At 41.9% G+C, this 15,469-nt stretch overlaps 1 protein-coding gene across 2 annotated transcripts in view; it reads left to right on the plus strand.

Annotated features, from left to right (window-relative positions):
* ENOX1 (ecto-NOX disulfide-thiol exchanger 1) overlaps positions 1–15,469 on the plus strand; it is a 499,678-nt gene that overhangs the window by 446,004 nt on the left and 38,205 nt on the right. For both annotated transcript variants that reach the window (XM_074961330.1, XM_074961339.1), the window contains one exon: positions 12,185–12,292. In XM_074961330.1, coding sequence (XP_074817431.1) covers positions 12,185–12,292 — 108 coding nt within the window. The remainder of the gene's footprint in view (positions 1–12,184; positions 12,293–15,469) is intronic.

Below are 15,469 nucleotides of genomic sequence, written 5' to 3' on the forward strand. Positions count from 1 at the left end.
AAGCACATGCTTAAGTATTGCTGACTTCATTAAAGTTAAGCACCTGAACACATGCTTTGCTAAATCTGAGCCTTAGTGCCTGTTCTCTGTTGCCTTGCACTTTGTGTAGTCATTCACACCAGTACAAATGCGTATAAAATGCTACCAAATCAAAGTGGTAGTGTTTTTACACTCACTTGCCACTGGTTTAGATTGTCACCTGAGTTGCAAGGGCAAAAGAGAATCAGGCCCTGGAATTTTAATTGAATTAGGATTGAAACTTCAGCCAGATACCAATATTGTTAACCAAGCATGTTAAGAGAAAACCCACCGTTTATTATCCACTATCTATCTGTGTCACAGCAACTGTAGTTTCCCATCCTCCGTGGTTTTTTAAATCCTTGACATTTTGCTGTGAGTTTTTGAATTTTTGCTAGTTTGACATCTGGGATCAAGCCAACCAACTTCCTATGGGGGAGAATTACAAAAGGTTCAAGAAGTTGGAAAAGGGGCTGCAGTTAAGCCAATTTGAGGATATGCTGAGGATTGCAGAGATGAGGAGTTTTGTTGGGAAGTTGTTAGCAGGTTCAACAGCTGAATGGAGCTGGGTTGGGTCACTTTTGCGGATGATTGTTATGGGTTTGAGCAGATGTGTTTGGGTTGTTAGTAGCACTTGTGACACCCCACGACATTTACACTTTTCCTGTGATTCATCCAGGAATATTTAGAAATTGGCCTCTCATTTAGGTAGAACCTATAAAATCTGAGTTTGGTTTTCGAAAATACTGAAGATTGACAGCTTCAATTGAAATCCATCAGCATAGCATGTGTACAGCACCTATGAAAATCAGGCTCTATATGAAATATTAAACACACATCCAGGTCTTGGCTGGTAATGGTTTAACAAGAAGACCTCTCTCATTCCTTTTTATCTTGTTGTGTATATATTATATTTAATTTAAGACAAGATGAACTGGTTTCCACCGAGTTCCTGAGCCCTACCTACACATTAAAAAAACCAGTTCCTCATCCTTCCTTTCCATTCACACCCACTCTCCCGCAACCGCAAACCCCTTCCTCCCTCTCACTTCGAAAACTAAAGAATAATTGATTTGAGCTGCAGTTGAAGAGCAGGTCTGGCTGAGAAAATGGATGCATTTTGAGCATCAAGGAATTTTCTGTGCACAGACTTGGTGCCAAACAGTAGCAAATAACGCAACATTGATGTATTTTTTAATGCACTCCAATTATCTGATGATTTTTCAGGTTTCTTTTGCACACTTACAGGACTGATGAAATGAGTGATTATTTTCTCTTCTCTCACCACTTCTGTTGCTCAAAAGCATTATCAGCAAAATCACATAGATATTTGCTCATGAAGTATACCATATGGGCAGTCATAGCAATCTAGCAATTTATGTTGTCGAAAAATGTGTAATAGCAGCTCAGGCATTGAAGTTATGTGTTTTTGAGTTAACTTCCTCCATGAATTTGTGTCACCATTTAATTTCATACCCACTATGAGGTCCAAACAAATGGAAATAATGTCTTGTATCCATGGTAACAAATGAGGTACACTGTACCTGATTTTAAGATGGAAATTGAATTAAGTTGTCACTTCTGTATAGGTGGTGTTAGCTTCCATGTATTTCTATATAGCAGTGGTTCCCAAACTTGGGACACTGCTTGTTCGGTGGCCAGTACGTCCCTCGGCCCGCGCCACTTCCTGCAGCCCCCATTGGCCTGGCACAGCGAACCACAGGAAGTGGGGGCCGTGATTGGCTGAACCTGCGGACATGGCAGGTAAACAAACCGGCCGGGCCCACCAGGGGCTTCCCTGCACAAGCGGCGTCCCAAGTTTGGGAACCACTGCTATACGGGGACACACATACAAAATATATACCTTTTCAAATTGCTCTGTATTTGAGCATCTCACCGCTGGAAACAATGTAAGGAAACTCTGTGATCAGAGAGATTTTGCTTTCAGAATGTAATTCCAGTGTCGTTTTGGGGAACAGGTTAGATATTTTAGGATCTAATGTTAATCACTCAATGCTAAGTATATTTGAATCTTGCCTCCCTAATGTGAAATGACTGAAAATGCCCAGACAACAGGACATGGGTTTTTACCATATCGAGATTATAGATGACATATATTCTGAGTGATGCTGAAGTTCATTTTGATTAATTTTTAATGCATACCAGGTGACTTTATGAATTCCTTAGAGAATTATTTATCAGAGTATTAACAGTATTGGCCTGTAGACTGTACTATTGTGTGGACCTTTTGCTGTGTCCTCACACTACCTTGGTAACATTATTTCAGTTGAGACTTATGAAGAACAGGAGCGGGGTTTGACTTGGCCATCTTTAGGAAGAGTCACAGGAAAGTCATACTGAACAAAGGAAATGTCACAAAAACATGGTTAAAAATACTAAGAGGGAAAGGAAAGGAGTACTTGTGGCACCTTAGAGACTAACCAATTTATTTGAGCATGAGCTTTCGTGAGCTACAGCTCACTTCATCGGATGCTGTAGCTCACGAAAGCTCATGCTCAAATAAATTGGTTAGTCTCTAAGGTGCCACAAGTACTCCTTTTCTTTTTGCGAATACAGCGAATACAGAAGACTAACACGGCTGTTACTCTGAAACCTCAGAGGGAAAGGATTAGCCTGCAAAAGAACCTTTGTTCTGCTATTTACAATGCAAACAATTCATACAGTGCAAGTTCTGTGATAACAAATGGCCAGTTTGAACCCAGGTCTTAGATAGAACCGTCCTCTAGTTGTCAGGGCATTTGTGTTGTTTTGCTGAGCATCCTGCATCTCCCACTGAAGTCACTGGGAGCTGGAGGTGCCCAACACTTGTCAGGTTTCAGGCTCTTCCTCAAAGGTATTCAGATGAAATCAATGGAAGTTAGATACCTAAATACTTTAGAGGAACGAGGCCCTACTCTGTAAATTGGTTGATTATGGACCATGCCATTATCTGCATTTCATATATCATAAAGGATGCCATCATTATTTAGCAAATAGTAATAACCATTGGTGAGATTTTCAAAAGCACTCAGCATTCACCTAACTTTGCTGGAGTGCATTGGAGTTTGACCATTCACTTTAATGGGAGCCATGTTAGGCCAATGCTGAGCACTTTTGAAAAGTCTTCACTATTCTGCTAGATGTTACCCTCTGAGAATTAAATTATGTAAGCCAGACTCTGTCATAGTTGGAATGAAAAACATTATCTTTTACATAGAGGTGGAGGGCAAATCGTGTATCAGCATGATCCCATTGACTTCAGTGGGCGAGGGCTGAGAGCATATTTCTTCACAGGGATGAGTTCAGTAACTTGTAGGATGGATCTATGTGGGACCTTTTTCTTCACTTCTTCCTTGTGGCTGACCTACTGTCTAAACTCCCATGAACCTCAATCAGTGTTTAGCGCTACAGGTTTCAAGCGTCTCAAAGAAGATTTTCCTATCACATCCATTCCATTCACTCACATGCAAACTTTCCCAAATGCCAAAAGTCACAGATACTTTTGTAAAAGCCTGAAAATCACAGAATCCAGGGCTGTCATGACCACTATAACAACCCATTCATCCTTAAGTGTGAATGTTCCAGCAGCAGATGAATGCTAAGATTCATAGCATAGTGAGGTGGATGGGGCTCGTTGTGGGTTATATTCATTAGTATATCCTAACTACAGAAGGGCTTATTTATTCTATTTTATCCTTCCACTCCGTACTCACCAAACATTTACTCAACATGTCGCCCAGCATACACATGCTCAAGATTAACCTGTTTCTTCTGAAAATGCAGTTTTAGAATGGAGAGTAAATGAGAGGAAAAAATATCACCCTTATATTCACTTTTTACCTGCTGAATAAATATACTAGAGTGATTAAGTTGAAAGTATTTTTGTTGCTTTCCAGAGTATGAATCTTAATTTGATCTATAAATTTACAAAGAGCAACAGCAGTAGCAAGAACCTGGCATTACTGACTGACATTTGAATTCTGAAAACAAGTAGCCCTGTTTCTGGGAAGGGGGAGGAAGTGGCTCAGTGACAGTATGTCTGTTCTACAAGCACTACATCTGTACAGATGCAGCACTGCAGCCATGCCACTGTAGTGTAGATACAGTACTTACTACAACAACAGAGGGGGGTTTTCCGTCACTGTAGTAAATTCGCCCTCTCAGAAGGAAGTCGCTAGGTCAATGGAACGTTTCTTCTGTCAACCTAGCTACATATACAGTGGGTGTTAGAGCCACCTAACTGCATCGCACAGCGTGTGAAATTTTTCACAGCCTTGAGTGACATCGCTAGGTCAACCTAAGTTTTAGGTGTAGGCCAGGCCAAAGGATGCTTAAGCACTCTTTCCTTTACGCTTTGAATTTCACATCCCATTAGGCTTGCCATCAAATACCTACCTGCTGCTGTTCATACTTAAATAATAATTAATAAAGTGCACCAATAGGTTTACATGACAATGATTTAGTTTATCTCAGAATGGGAGACTGGAGTTTTCCTCCAAATGTGGCAATCCCTACCTAAGGCACTGTTTACTGTGGGCATTTCCCCCTAAAATTTCCTCCCGTAGCTATCACGAGTTCAGCTCCACAAGTGGTAGCAGCAATGGAAGTCTTAGTGTAAATAAGGCCCCACTGAGGTTTTAACTACCAGGTCATCTAGATCTGTTCTGAGATTACACATGGTTGAACTGCCTTTGTACCCTGACAGCTGCCACCAGTGATGGAGCTGAAGTGGTAACAGCAGCAGTAGGAAATTTTAGGGGAAAAAAAGCCTAAGGTAGACATCCTAGTAGAAAGCACACTGACTGATGTCTACATGAAGATTATAGTCTAGCCCTCTTGCAGGAAATCCTTAAACACTAGACTTCTCCCGCTGGTCATATTATTCTTAGCTTTAGCGTGGAATTTTCAAAAGCATTTGATGTTGGCCTAATTCTGCTCCCATGAAGTCAATGGAAGCAAAGTTAGGCTAGCGCTGAGCACTTTTGAAAATCCCAGCCTTAGTGGTGAATACTTATTTCTTTAAAGATGAATGGTAAAATTGAAATTCATGGCAAATTTGAGTCAGCTCAAAACATGAACCTTTGCAAAGTAGAGTAGACCAGTTTTCAGAGTAGCAGCCGTGTTAGTCTGTATCTGCAAAAAGAAAAGGAGTACTTGTGGCACCTTAGAGAGCTGTAGCTCCCGAAAACTTGTGCTCAAATAAATTTGTTAGTCTCTAAGGTGCCACAAGTACTCCTTTTCTTTTTACAGTAGACCAGTAATTTTTATCTAGACCAACTTCAAGGCTTTCTGTTAATCTATGTAGTTTCTCTAGCCTCAATGTGTATGTTTTTTTTAACTTTGCTTTAAAGATCAATCAAATATTTCTCTTTGAAAAAGAAAAAGAAAATCTAAAATCTAAGTGGGTTTGTTAAATGTGAGGGTGCTATGGTTATGGAGAAGTGGTTTCATGCAATTTGTGGTCACATGGAGAAATAGACATACTTATACCATTCAGTGCTCTACTTTTGTAGAATGAAATTGTCATCCCTTCTAAGTACAAAACAAATGTATGAAATTGAAGCCTGATGAATGTCTCATTCTACGTGTGTGTATGTGTGTGTGTGCGCGCACACGCGTGCACACACACCTGTCTGCCTGTCTTGGGCTCAGCCCTGCCCTCTGCTGTGCAGCATTGAGACCTTCACACTCAAGGTGGCAGCAGGACAGCATATAGTACAGTAATATGCACCAAGAGGTAGGCCTGCCTAATGCCTTTACCTATGGGGGCATGCTTGTCCCACCCCAAATAAAAAACAATTGATTAACATTCATGCTGCTACCAGGTGAGTGTGCACTTTGTTCCTGGTTACAAGACCAGCCAGGTTCACTGCTCAGGGTGGAGCCCTGGCCAGCTGGAGCCAGTAGCAGCGAATGCAAAGGGCTCTTCATCAGCACAGTGCCCGTCCGCCAGGTCAGGATTTAGATCCTTCTTCCATTACAAATCCCATCAGCCTCCCAGATAGTGAGATCCTAATGTATTCTGTAAAGTGGGCAGGGCTGGGGAACAAGAGGGGTAAGTGCCATACCCTTCACCTAACTGATATGCTGCATTTCCCTTCACTGTAATTTTTAAAAATTCATTAATTACCTTTTTAATTTGCCCAGTCTCATATTAGGCCTGGTCGTATGTTAATATAAATGCTGCAGTGTGGCTAGCTTCACTTATAACTCATTTCTAAAGCACGTGCTGCCAGCTCCTTTGACTTGTCTTTCACATTTTCTTGTTTCCTTGGTGATTTGTCTGGTCTCATCAGTGTCTTGTTACTAATGCATATTTGCTCAGCTGGGAAGTTGCACTCCCATTGTTCAAGGCTGCCGTGCACTGGCCATTTATGATATGAAATCCTGTTTTAGTAGTGTACAAACTTAATATTGTAACTAATCCATAGAGCTAATGGGTTTGATGGCTGCAAAGTGTGTGTGTGTGTGTGTGTGTGTTCCTTCATTCTGCTTCATTTTTTTCTTTATCCTAAGGAGAATTCTGCCAAGAAATGGTTACATTCTTCTTTTCTTCCATTGTTTGTAAAAAGCCTCAAAGGAGCTTGAAACACATTTACCCTTGCTGATTTTTGTCCTTTTCCATTTTGAAGATTCTAAATTCTCTTTATTTGTGTAGAATAAAGTTTTGATTGACTTGACTGGGTTTTGCTTTTAGAAAAAGGAATTGCTAGCCTGGATGGCTAATGGAATTCATAATGAGATAGGGAGACTTCCACCACTAGGTCTCTGATTCAAGTCTGCCCCAGGGGAAATAGTTCCATTCATGCATGAAGAACTAGTCACATGAGCAAAGGTTGCTAGATCAGGTCCTATGTTGTTAGTGACTGAAAACTGTCACCCTCTGATGTCTGGTAGTCTAATTTAACTGGTGTGCTGCAAATCCTCCTCAGTGGATATGCCACAGCCATTCCAGAGGCTGGGAGGAGATCTCATATCCCCTCCCAGGTAACTGAGTGGACAAGGTATGCTGTAATGAATACCTTGTTATAACAAACTTGGCTACTTCCTCAGAGATGTTCATTACAGCAAGTGTAATGTACTTTACTTTTTAGTAAAGTTAAATTATTATGATCATTTTGTGTTTCATTTCCAGCAGCACTAAACAAAATTGTGACCAAAAGAGCAACAGTAGAAGCATGGTATAACAGCTAAATATATTGGAATTGCTGGGGTTCTTTTTTAATATCCTAAAAACCTTGCAGTCTGAAATATGACCTAAGGTCTTATGGTCTATTTCTAGAATGTGCTTGTTGGGCTATTTAGATAGCTGGTTAAAACAATGTTTTCATGGTGGAGCTGTTCACTAGGGAAGGTTTGTCCGTTGTTCTTGGGGGGTGGGGTGTCTACGTATGCACATATGTGTATATGCATGTATATAATATATATTAAATTTATACACACAGCATTTCTTTTGGTAAATGCAGGGCTTGGGGAAGTATTCAGTGGCTATGTGATGATCATAAACAGAAAGCTATTGCTTTCCCTTTGGGGATTTTTATATGTTTGGGGGGTATTCTGTTTTGTATGGATGTTAGCATTCCCAGCCATGCTGGCACCACAGTGCACACAGCCTGAGTAATTCAGCTGGCTTCTAGAATGCCTTCTATATTTAATGTTTCAGGAAAAGAGAAGATTGGTTTAAGATGGTAATTTTCTGTCTGCACTTTTGAGATCTGTGCAGTCTGGGTGATACTGAACTTTATTGGTGGCAGCAGGACAGCATATAGTACAGTAATATGCACCAAGAGGTAGGCCTGCCTTGGAGATAGGGAATGTGTTTAAAAAAAAAAAGCTACCTTTTATAATATGCCTGTTTGCTTTGATAACAGCTATTTTAGTCCTCATGAATGATTTCAGATTAATAGCCCTGGAGACTGAAATTTTCTAATTATGTATAAAGCAGATACAGGAGAGTCAGTGGTAATGTAAGCAAACTCCTTGTGATGGTGGTATACAAATCTCACATTGGGACACACAGGATTAATGAGTTTATGTGGGCTCAGTTGGCCCCGTCCAACCCCAGCTGTGAGAGAGGTCAGACTTGGAGGGAGGAGCTTAAAAAGGGAAAACACAATACAGTTAGTGTCAGACTGGACCTCTAGACTTTGGCTCCTGGAGAGCAGACTGGCTGGAGGCAAGAGCTCCTCAGATGACCTGGACCTATTCCAGAAGTTCATCTTTCATAGATTACCAAATCATAGAATATTATGGTTGGAAGGGACCTCAGGAGGTCATCTAGTCCAACCCCCTACTCAAAGCAGGACCAGACCAAGTACTGTCCCTTATTTTTGCCCCAGATCCCTAAATGGCCCCCTCAAGGATTGAGCTCACAACCCTTGGTTTAGCAGGCCAATGCTCAAACCACTGAGCTATTGCTGCCCCTCCACCTGTGGATGATTATTTTTGTTCAGTGTAGACCTGTGCAGCTTTCAAACCAGTGACTGGTAGAGGATAAACCTCTGCAAACATCTAAGGTATAACAGAGCCATGAGCAATACATGTCATGGATTTAGAACAAATAGATCTTGTCCGTAAAAGGCTGACCACTTTCACTGAGAATATTGCAGAATTGCTGATTGAAGAGAATGCAGGAGCTGTATTAAAGTTATGGAAAACTGGGGCCTCTTCAGTAAATGTTCACACTGTGGATAAAGTGGTCGGAGGGAGTTGATAGTTGAACAAATGAGCGAGCACTTTGGTGGCTGTGCTAAAAGCACTTGATTATAGTCTCTGAGCAGCTACATGGGGAACAAATATTTAGTAAAGGGCTCTGTAGTGGAGTGGGACTCACCCCTGCGGCACCTCCTGATGGTCGTCCAGGGAATTAGCGTTTCCAGCCTTCTACAGGCCGGTGTCCCGCTTGCCGCTGGGCCCCGAGTCCCTCCTGGACCCCGGTGCCCAGTTGTGAGCTGGAGCTGGTTCACACCGATTCACTGGAACCAGTTGTTAAATTTAGAAGCCCTTTTAGAACCGGTTGTCCCATGAGGTTGTCCCACGAGGGACAACTGGTTCTAAAAGGGCTTCTAAATTTAACAGCCGGCCAAAAGTGGCACCTTAGGCGCCGACTCCGTGGGTGCTCTGGGGCTGGACCACCCACGGGGAAAATTTGGTGGGTGCAGAGCACCCACCGGCATCCCCGCCCCGCGCCCAGCCCCAGCTCACCTCCCTTCCACCTCTGCCTCCTCCCCTGAACGCGCCGCCCCACTCTGCTTCTCCCCCCAGGCTCCCGCCCTGGTTTCCAGCAAATCAACTGTTCGCGCGGGAAGCCTGGGAGGGCTGAGAAGCAGGCAGCGGCTTTGCGCTCAGGCCCAGGCAGGCGGAAAAATTTGTGAGATTTTTCTGTGAAAAATTCTGAGATTTTGAACATTTCTTTTTCTGTAGAGAAAAGAAAAAGAAATCTGACAATTCTTCACAAGATGGCAACCCACAAATCTTCCAGGAAAGCAGCCCAGGAAGCCAGCCAGGCAGAGAACCAAGCTACCGAGAAGCCTGGAAGCTGGGGCTCCCAAGGCTTCTAGGCTCTCAGGTGCCACTCAATCCACAAAGCAGGCTACTGAGAAGTCAGGAAGTCCAGGCTCCCCAGCAACTCGCAGGATGGAGCGAGAGGGGTGGGTAAGCTGGCAGGAAGGGCTCTGTCAGAAACCTGCCAGATTTTCATTGGAATTTTGACACGCCCCTGCAGAACATGTCAATTGTAATGAATCGGCGTTTTCTGACAGAAAAATGTTCCAACAGAAAATTCCCAAGTAGCTGTAATGAATGTGTCTATTTAATAACAGTGATGTACAGATTGACTAGATGCTCACCTTTTCCATGTTCTCACCGCATCAAGTTTACGCTACCTTTATTAGCTGCCTCAGACCACACAGCAGATCCAGCTGCATTTTCTGCTGGTAATTCTTAAAACATATATAGCTTCAAGGCTTCAAAAGAACCTAGGAGTGAGAAGCCACTAAAGCTGTGGTGCCCAAACTTTTCCTCTCGGGCCCCCTGCTTCCCAGTAATGGAATGTGTCCATATCCCACCCTGGCCGGGAGTGGAGTCGTGGCTGGGCCAGGGGCCAGAAACGGGGGCTGAGGGGTGAGAGTGGGGGCTGGGAGCCAGCCATCGAGTCACAGCTGGAGCCAGGGCAGCAGCTGCGGCTGGGAGATGGGGCTGGAGCAGAGCTGGGGGCAGAGCGGGGCTGGGTGGCACTCCCTCACCACCACCACCCATGGGGGCTGGTCTGAGCCCCACCATGTCCCTTTGAACGTTCCTCCATGCCCCACTAGGGGGACGTGACCCACAGTTTGGGGACCACTGCACTAAAGCAACCTAGCTATAGTTTGGATTGAAGTCACAAATATAAAAGCTCACGAACGCTTATGCTCAAATAAATTGGTTAGTCTCTAAGGTGCCACAAGTACTCCTTTTCTTTTTGCGAATACAGACGAACACGGCTGTTACTCTGAAATATAAAAAGGTGATTTATTAAAATTTACTTCCATCTAGCTGTGGTGACCCAGCAATGCCACTGGAGGTTAAAAAGTCTGGCAGTGTTCATAGGAAGAAGTTTATGTAGACTGTCTAGCCCAGGAACCAGTGGGACTGAAACCATTTTTGATATTTGCTTCCACTTGATATGCAAACTTTGTCAATCAGTTTAGATATGTGTCATGGCCCAATTTGTATAAACGGGTAAGCTATTTAGCATGTTACTAAATGGGACATTCTGGTTCATAAATGATTATTTGTTTGGCTTCATGTGGCTATACATTGTCTGATGGAATGCGATGCTCTGGATTTTCTGAATCGTCCTGGAAAATGAGCACAATTAATTGGAAAATGGGGTGTGTGTGTGTGTGTGTGCGTGTGTGTGTGTGTAATGGCAGTGTTAGAGACCTTTAAAACGTTGAATTAATCCATCCAGCCGGTAGTCATCCACATCAGAAATTCTGTATCAATCGCTACTCAAGCCTTGATGCTTCAGACATTTCCACACAGCTCTAAAAGCAGGCTTCACAAAGCATTGAAGAAGAAACTTTGATGCTTAATATTGCTAACTACATGATATAAAATTTATGCACTAAAAGGGCCTGCTAAACACCCACAGCATCAGCTGAAGTCAGAGAGTTATCGGTACTAAGCACCTGGGTAAATTAAGCCTTAAATGTTTACTATGTATAACACCAGTAACTGAAGTTTCTTGCTACTAATGCAATTGTTCACTTACACACCTTTTTAAAAAATAGTAATCAAAGTACCATGTTTGCACAGCAAATAAATTTTCCTTGCTTGATTACTAAAGGGAGAGATACTAAACCAGTTTATAATCTCTTGGTTGTATTTTCCTGCTCTTCAGCAGGGTCTAGTACTTGTCCTCTCTTTTCCGAAATACATAACCAGTTTCAGAATTAGTTGAATCTAGTGACCAGTTCCTGGCAAGTCCCAATGGCTGTTCATGACTTACAACTGGATAAGATGGGGGGAGCCAAGCCCTTAAAAAAGTCTCTACATTTCAGAAATTCTCTGCATAAAAATAATCTTTTGGTCATCGTTTTGTGTTTTGACAGATCATATCAGCAGTTTTCTTGGCTGATACATTGATTGTAGGGCATCCGTCTTGCTGATCTAATAACACATCACCATCATAGCATGAGAAGAAAATAAATGTTTAGTCTTCTTGGCAACTAAGTGCAAATGCTTTCCAGAATATTGCTTTGTGTTGAATGAAATGGCTTTGGGCCAGTGACTAATTAGAGTAAAGGGCTATGCTTGTGAATTATGCATGTACTGTAGTGTTTACCCTAGTATTGTTAAAACCACAGCATATACTTCTACAAATAAGGTTGTTGTTCAAATGGATGTGACAGTCCTTCTGTGGATGATATACTCTACCAAGTGTTTGTGCTTTAGTGTAACAAATACTTTAACCGCACATTTTCAAATGCATTCCTTGTGTAGTACTGCTGTGGAAGGAAATGCAGATGGAAGTAATTTACATCTTGTTCAATTTAGACACAACAGACTTAGTAACAATAATAAATACAGAAATAACTTGAAAAATGTTGCTTGCAGTGAGGATTTACAATATTTAAGATTGCTCAGATTCTGATGGTGCTAATCACTCTTTTCACCTACCCAGCAATTGCTGAGTATACAGGAAGAATTAAATAACAAAAAATCCGAACTGGAGCAAGCAAAAGAAGAACAAACACATACACAAGCCAGGCTTAAAGTTCTTCAGGAGCAGGTGAGTGCTTTCATTGAGCATAATCCTTATTTAGGACTACACCAGGGGGCCTGATCCTACACCTTTGAAATCAGTGGAAGTTTGGCCATTGACTTCAATGTGATTAATATATGACCAGTGTGTGATCTAATGAGCATTTACAAAGGTTAGTTGAAGTTAATTGGTAGTATTGTTTGGGGGAACTGACATTGAAAGTGAAATTGAACTCTTGTCAGTTTTGCAATATCAGATATTTAATCTCACATTTTGTATAACATTTTCTGTTATGTTCCACCACACTGATACCAGTGATGTGTGAATGTTTTCTATCTGAAGACAAATGAATTTTGGGAGAGTTCAATATACCAGCAAAGCAAACATATTTCAAAAAAAGCCAGCCATTTCTTTTAAGACTAGTAGTGGGGGAAATGAGTTTAGCATCTCCTGTATTATTCATGCAGACACATGTATACAAAGGACTGAATCATGATGACATAAAAAAAAAATCCCCAGTGCATCAGTGCACTTATCTAACTGTGGTGAGAAGCAAACCTTTTATATACTCTGCAAATCTGATCATTTCATTTTTTGCTTTCATTGATATTGAAGTGCTGTATGACATTGATAAGTGTATTTGAAAATATTGTCTAATACGCAGGGTAAGATGGATCGTTTCACAGCAAAGGAAGATCTGTGCCCGTATGTGTAGTAATGGAGATGAAATACTGTGTTGTCCACACACACAGAGTATACAAATAAATGTTGTGTGTCGACAACTTGATTGTGTAGACAGTAGTCATAACTCCATAGTTCTTAGCTGAAGTAGGCAGTGGATTGCTTTTTTGATTGATTAATGTAATCTAGGGGGAAAAATCAGAAGTGTAGAATGTAAATTGTTTAGATGGCAAGGATTCAAAAAGTCTATGGTTTTCACAATTTTAAAAAATCCTTCTGAATTTTTGAATGTTTGTATGTTTTTATAGTTATGCACATCGGACGTGTGTCGTCAGATGCATTTGGCACAAATATACTTTACAATCTGACAATCCAGATTCTGCAAAATAAAGTTTTCACTTAAAAAGATATTTCTAGCGCTTACGGTTGCAAAGATAACTTTCTAAATGTGAACTGATGTAACGCCATCTTAGACAAAAGGGAATAAGGAAGAATGGATTTGATTACAACTTTTTTGGCACCTAAAACTTCAGATGAGAAATGGGCTAAGGGACATGCAGGATCTATATAGTATATACGAAACATAAATATAGGGTATTTTAGGTCTACAATTTTAACATATGTTAGTAGCATTCAAACAACAGCATTAGAAAATACTCTTTACAAAAAATTTTATTATAGCACTCAAAATGTTATAAAACATACAGGAAGATCTTACAATCTGACAACCACCATAGTGCAACTACGTGTTTTCATTGCAAATATCTGTGACATGCTGAATATTGAAAATCATGGGCAGAGTCAAATAAATGTGAACATTTAACATCAAAATAAAAGCACAGGGGCTACTGGATTGATTAAGAACATAAGAATGGCCATACTGGGTCAGACCAAAGGTCCATCCAGCCCAGTAGCCTGTCTACCGACAGTGGCCAATGCCAGGTGCCCAGAGGGAGTGAACCTAACAGGTAATGATCAACTGATCTCTCTCCTGCCATCCATCTCCACCCTCTGACAAACAGAGGCTAGGGAAATCATTCTTTACCCATCCTGCTAATAGCCATTAATGGACTTAACCTCCATGAATTTACCCAGTTTTCTTTTAAACCCTGTTATAGTCCTAGCCTTCACAACCTCCTCAGGCAAGGAGTTCCATGGGTTGACTGTGCGCTTGTATTGTATTATAAATTTTTGTATTACTTTCAGCAAAACCCGCTATTTTTAAAAGTTAATTTAAAGCTGAGGCAGAATTTCCAGCCTGTTGCACTGAAGTGCCACAGAAACCAAGGTTCTTAGTGCAAAATTTTGATCCAGCTGAGCTTTGATTGTACTCTTAAAGATTCTGTATATTTTTACACATGGATTACCTGTAGAATGTGAATAATCCTGTAGAACAAATGCCCCCCTCCCAAAAAAACCCATGGACATGTCAGTGCACTGCTAAGGTTGTAATCCTTCTGCTTTCCTTTCAGATTCATGAAGGGTAGCCCCTTGGCAATTGGTGGCTCCAGTTCAGTGCAATGCATCAGCATGCTCTTTGCTGGTAACCATATTTGCCATTGAACAGCAACAGAGCCTGCCTTTGGGGTAGGGCAGCTCCTGGTTTTTTTCAATATTGTATGTTTTTTCAGGGTTTCTGTTACTATTTTATGCCATTTAGGATATAAGATAAGAATATAATTCAATCTTGAACAAAAAAACAATATTGGAAAAAAGGGATATTGCCCTTGGTGTGTCTGCACCTAGGCATTTTTTCCTTAACGTTTTCCACTATCGCTACCCGCAGTGCAATGGTGGGAGTTCTAGTGTAGACAAGGCATCAGCATTTTATCCTCTGTGCTGTCTAACCTTGCTCAGAACAGATGGCACAGAGGTGAAAATGGCCACAACTGCCAATGCTGTGGCTACACTAGAGTTACCATCTATGAAACTTACCTGTGGTGGTCATGGGGTGGAAAGTTTTTTGGGGGAAAAGTCTAGTATACATATTTACCTAGAGACAGATTCCAATCTCTAGCAGAGTGAGAGTGTGGTTCAGTGGTGAATCTGAAGTCATCAGTAGAATACATGCTGCGCATCAGACAGGTAATAGCCAGTGATTGTAGGGTGGCTGCACTTGGTGAACCTGAAGAAGGAGGGGGTAAAGGTAAATAAACATATGAAATTAGCTAACCTCCCTTGCCCTTTTTATTTTGAGCAATGAGCAGGTTATCTTAAACAACATGCTGAGCTCCCTTTCAGACAAGAGCCTGCTCTTCTGACCTCTTACGCGTGTGAGGGATGGAGAGGCAGAGGGGGCCAAGGGCGATGGGGGGGAATGAGGGGGCTCTGGGGTAGGCAGCAGAGGCCAGGAGTGATGGGGGGGATGGCTGGGGAGTCTACGGAGGCATCAGAGGCCAGGGTGGGTGGGGAATCCAGGGAAGCAGTGGGGGGCCAGGGGCAATGTGGAGGATGGATGGGGAGGCAGCGGGGGCAAGGGGTTCCAAAATGCAAGTTCACCCAGGGTGCCATTTTTCCCTAAGA

This window comes from Natator depressus, chromosome 1, assembly GCF_965152275.1.
Source record: "Natator depressus isolate rNatDep1 chromosome 1, rNatDep2.hap1, whole genome shotgun sequence".
NCBI lineage: Eukaryota > Metazoa > Chordata > Testudines > Cheloniidae > Natator > Natator depressus.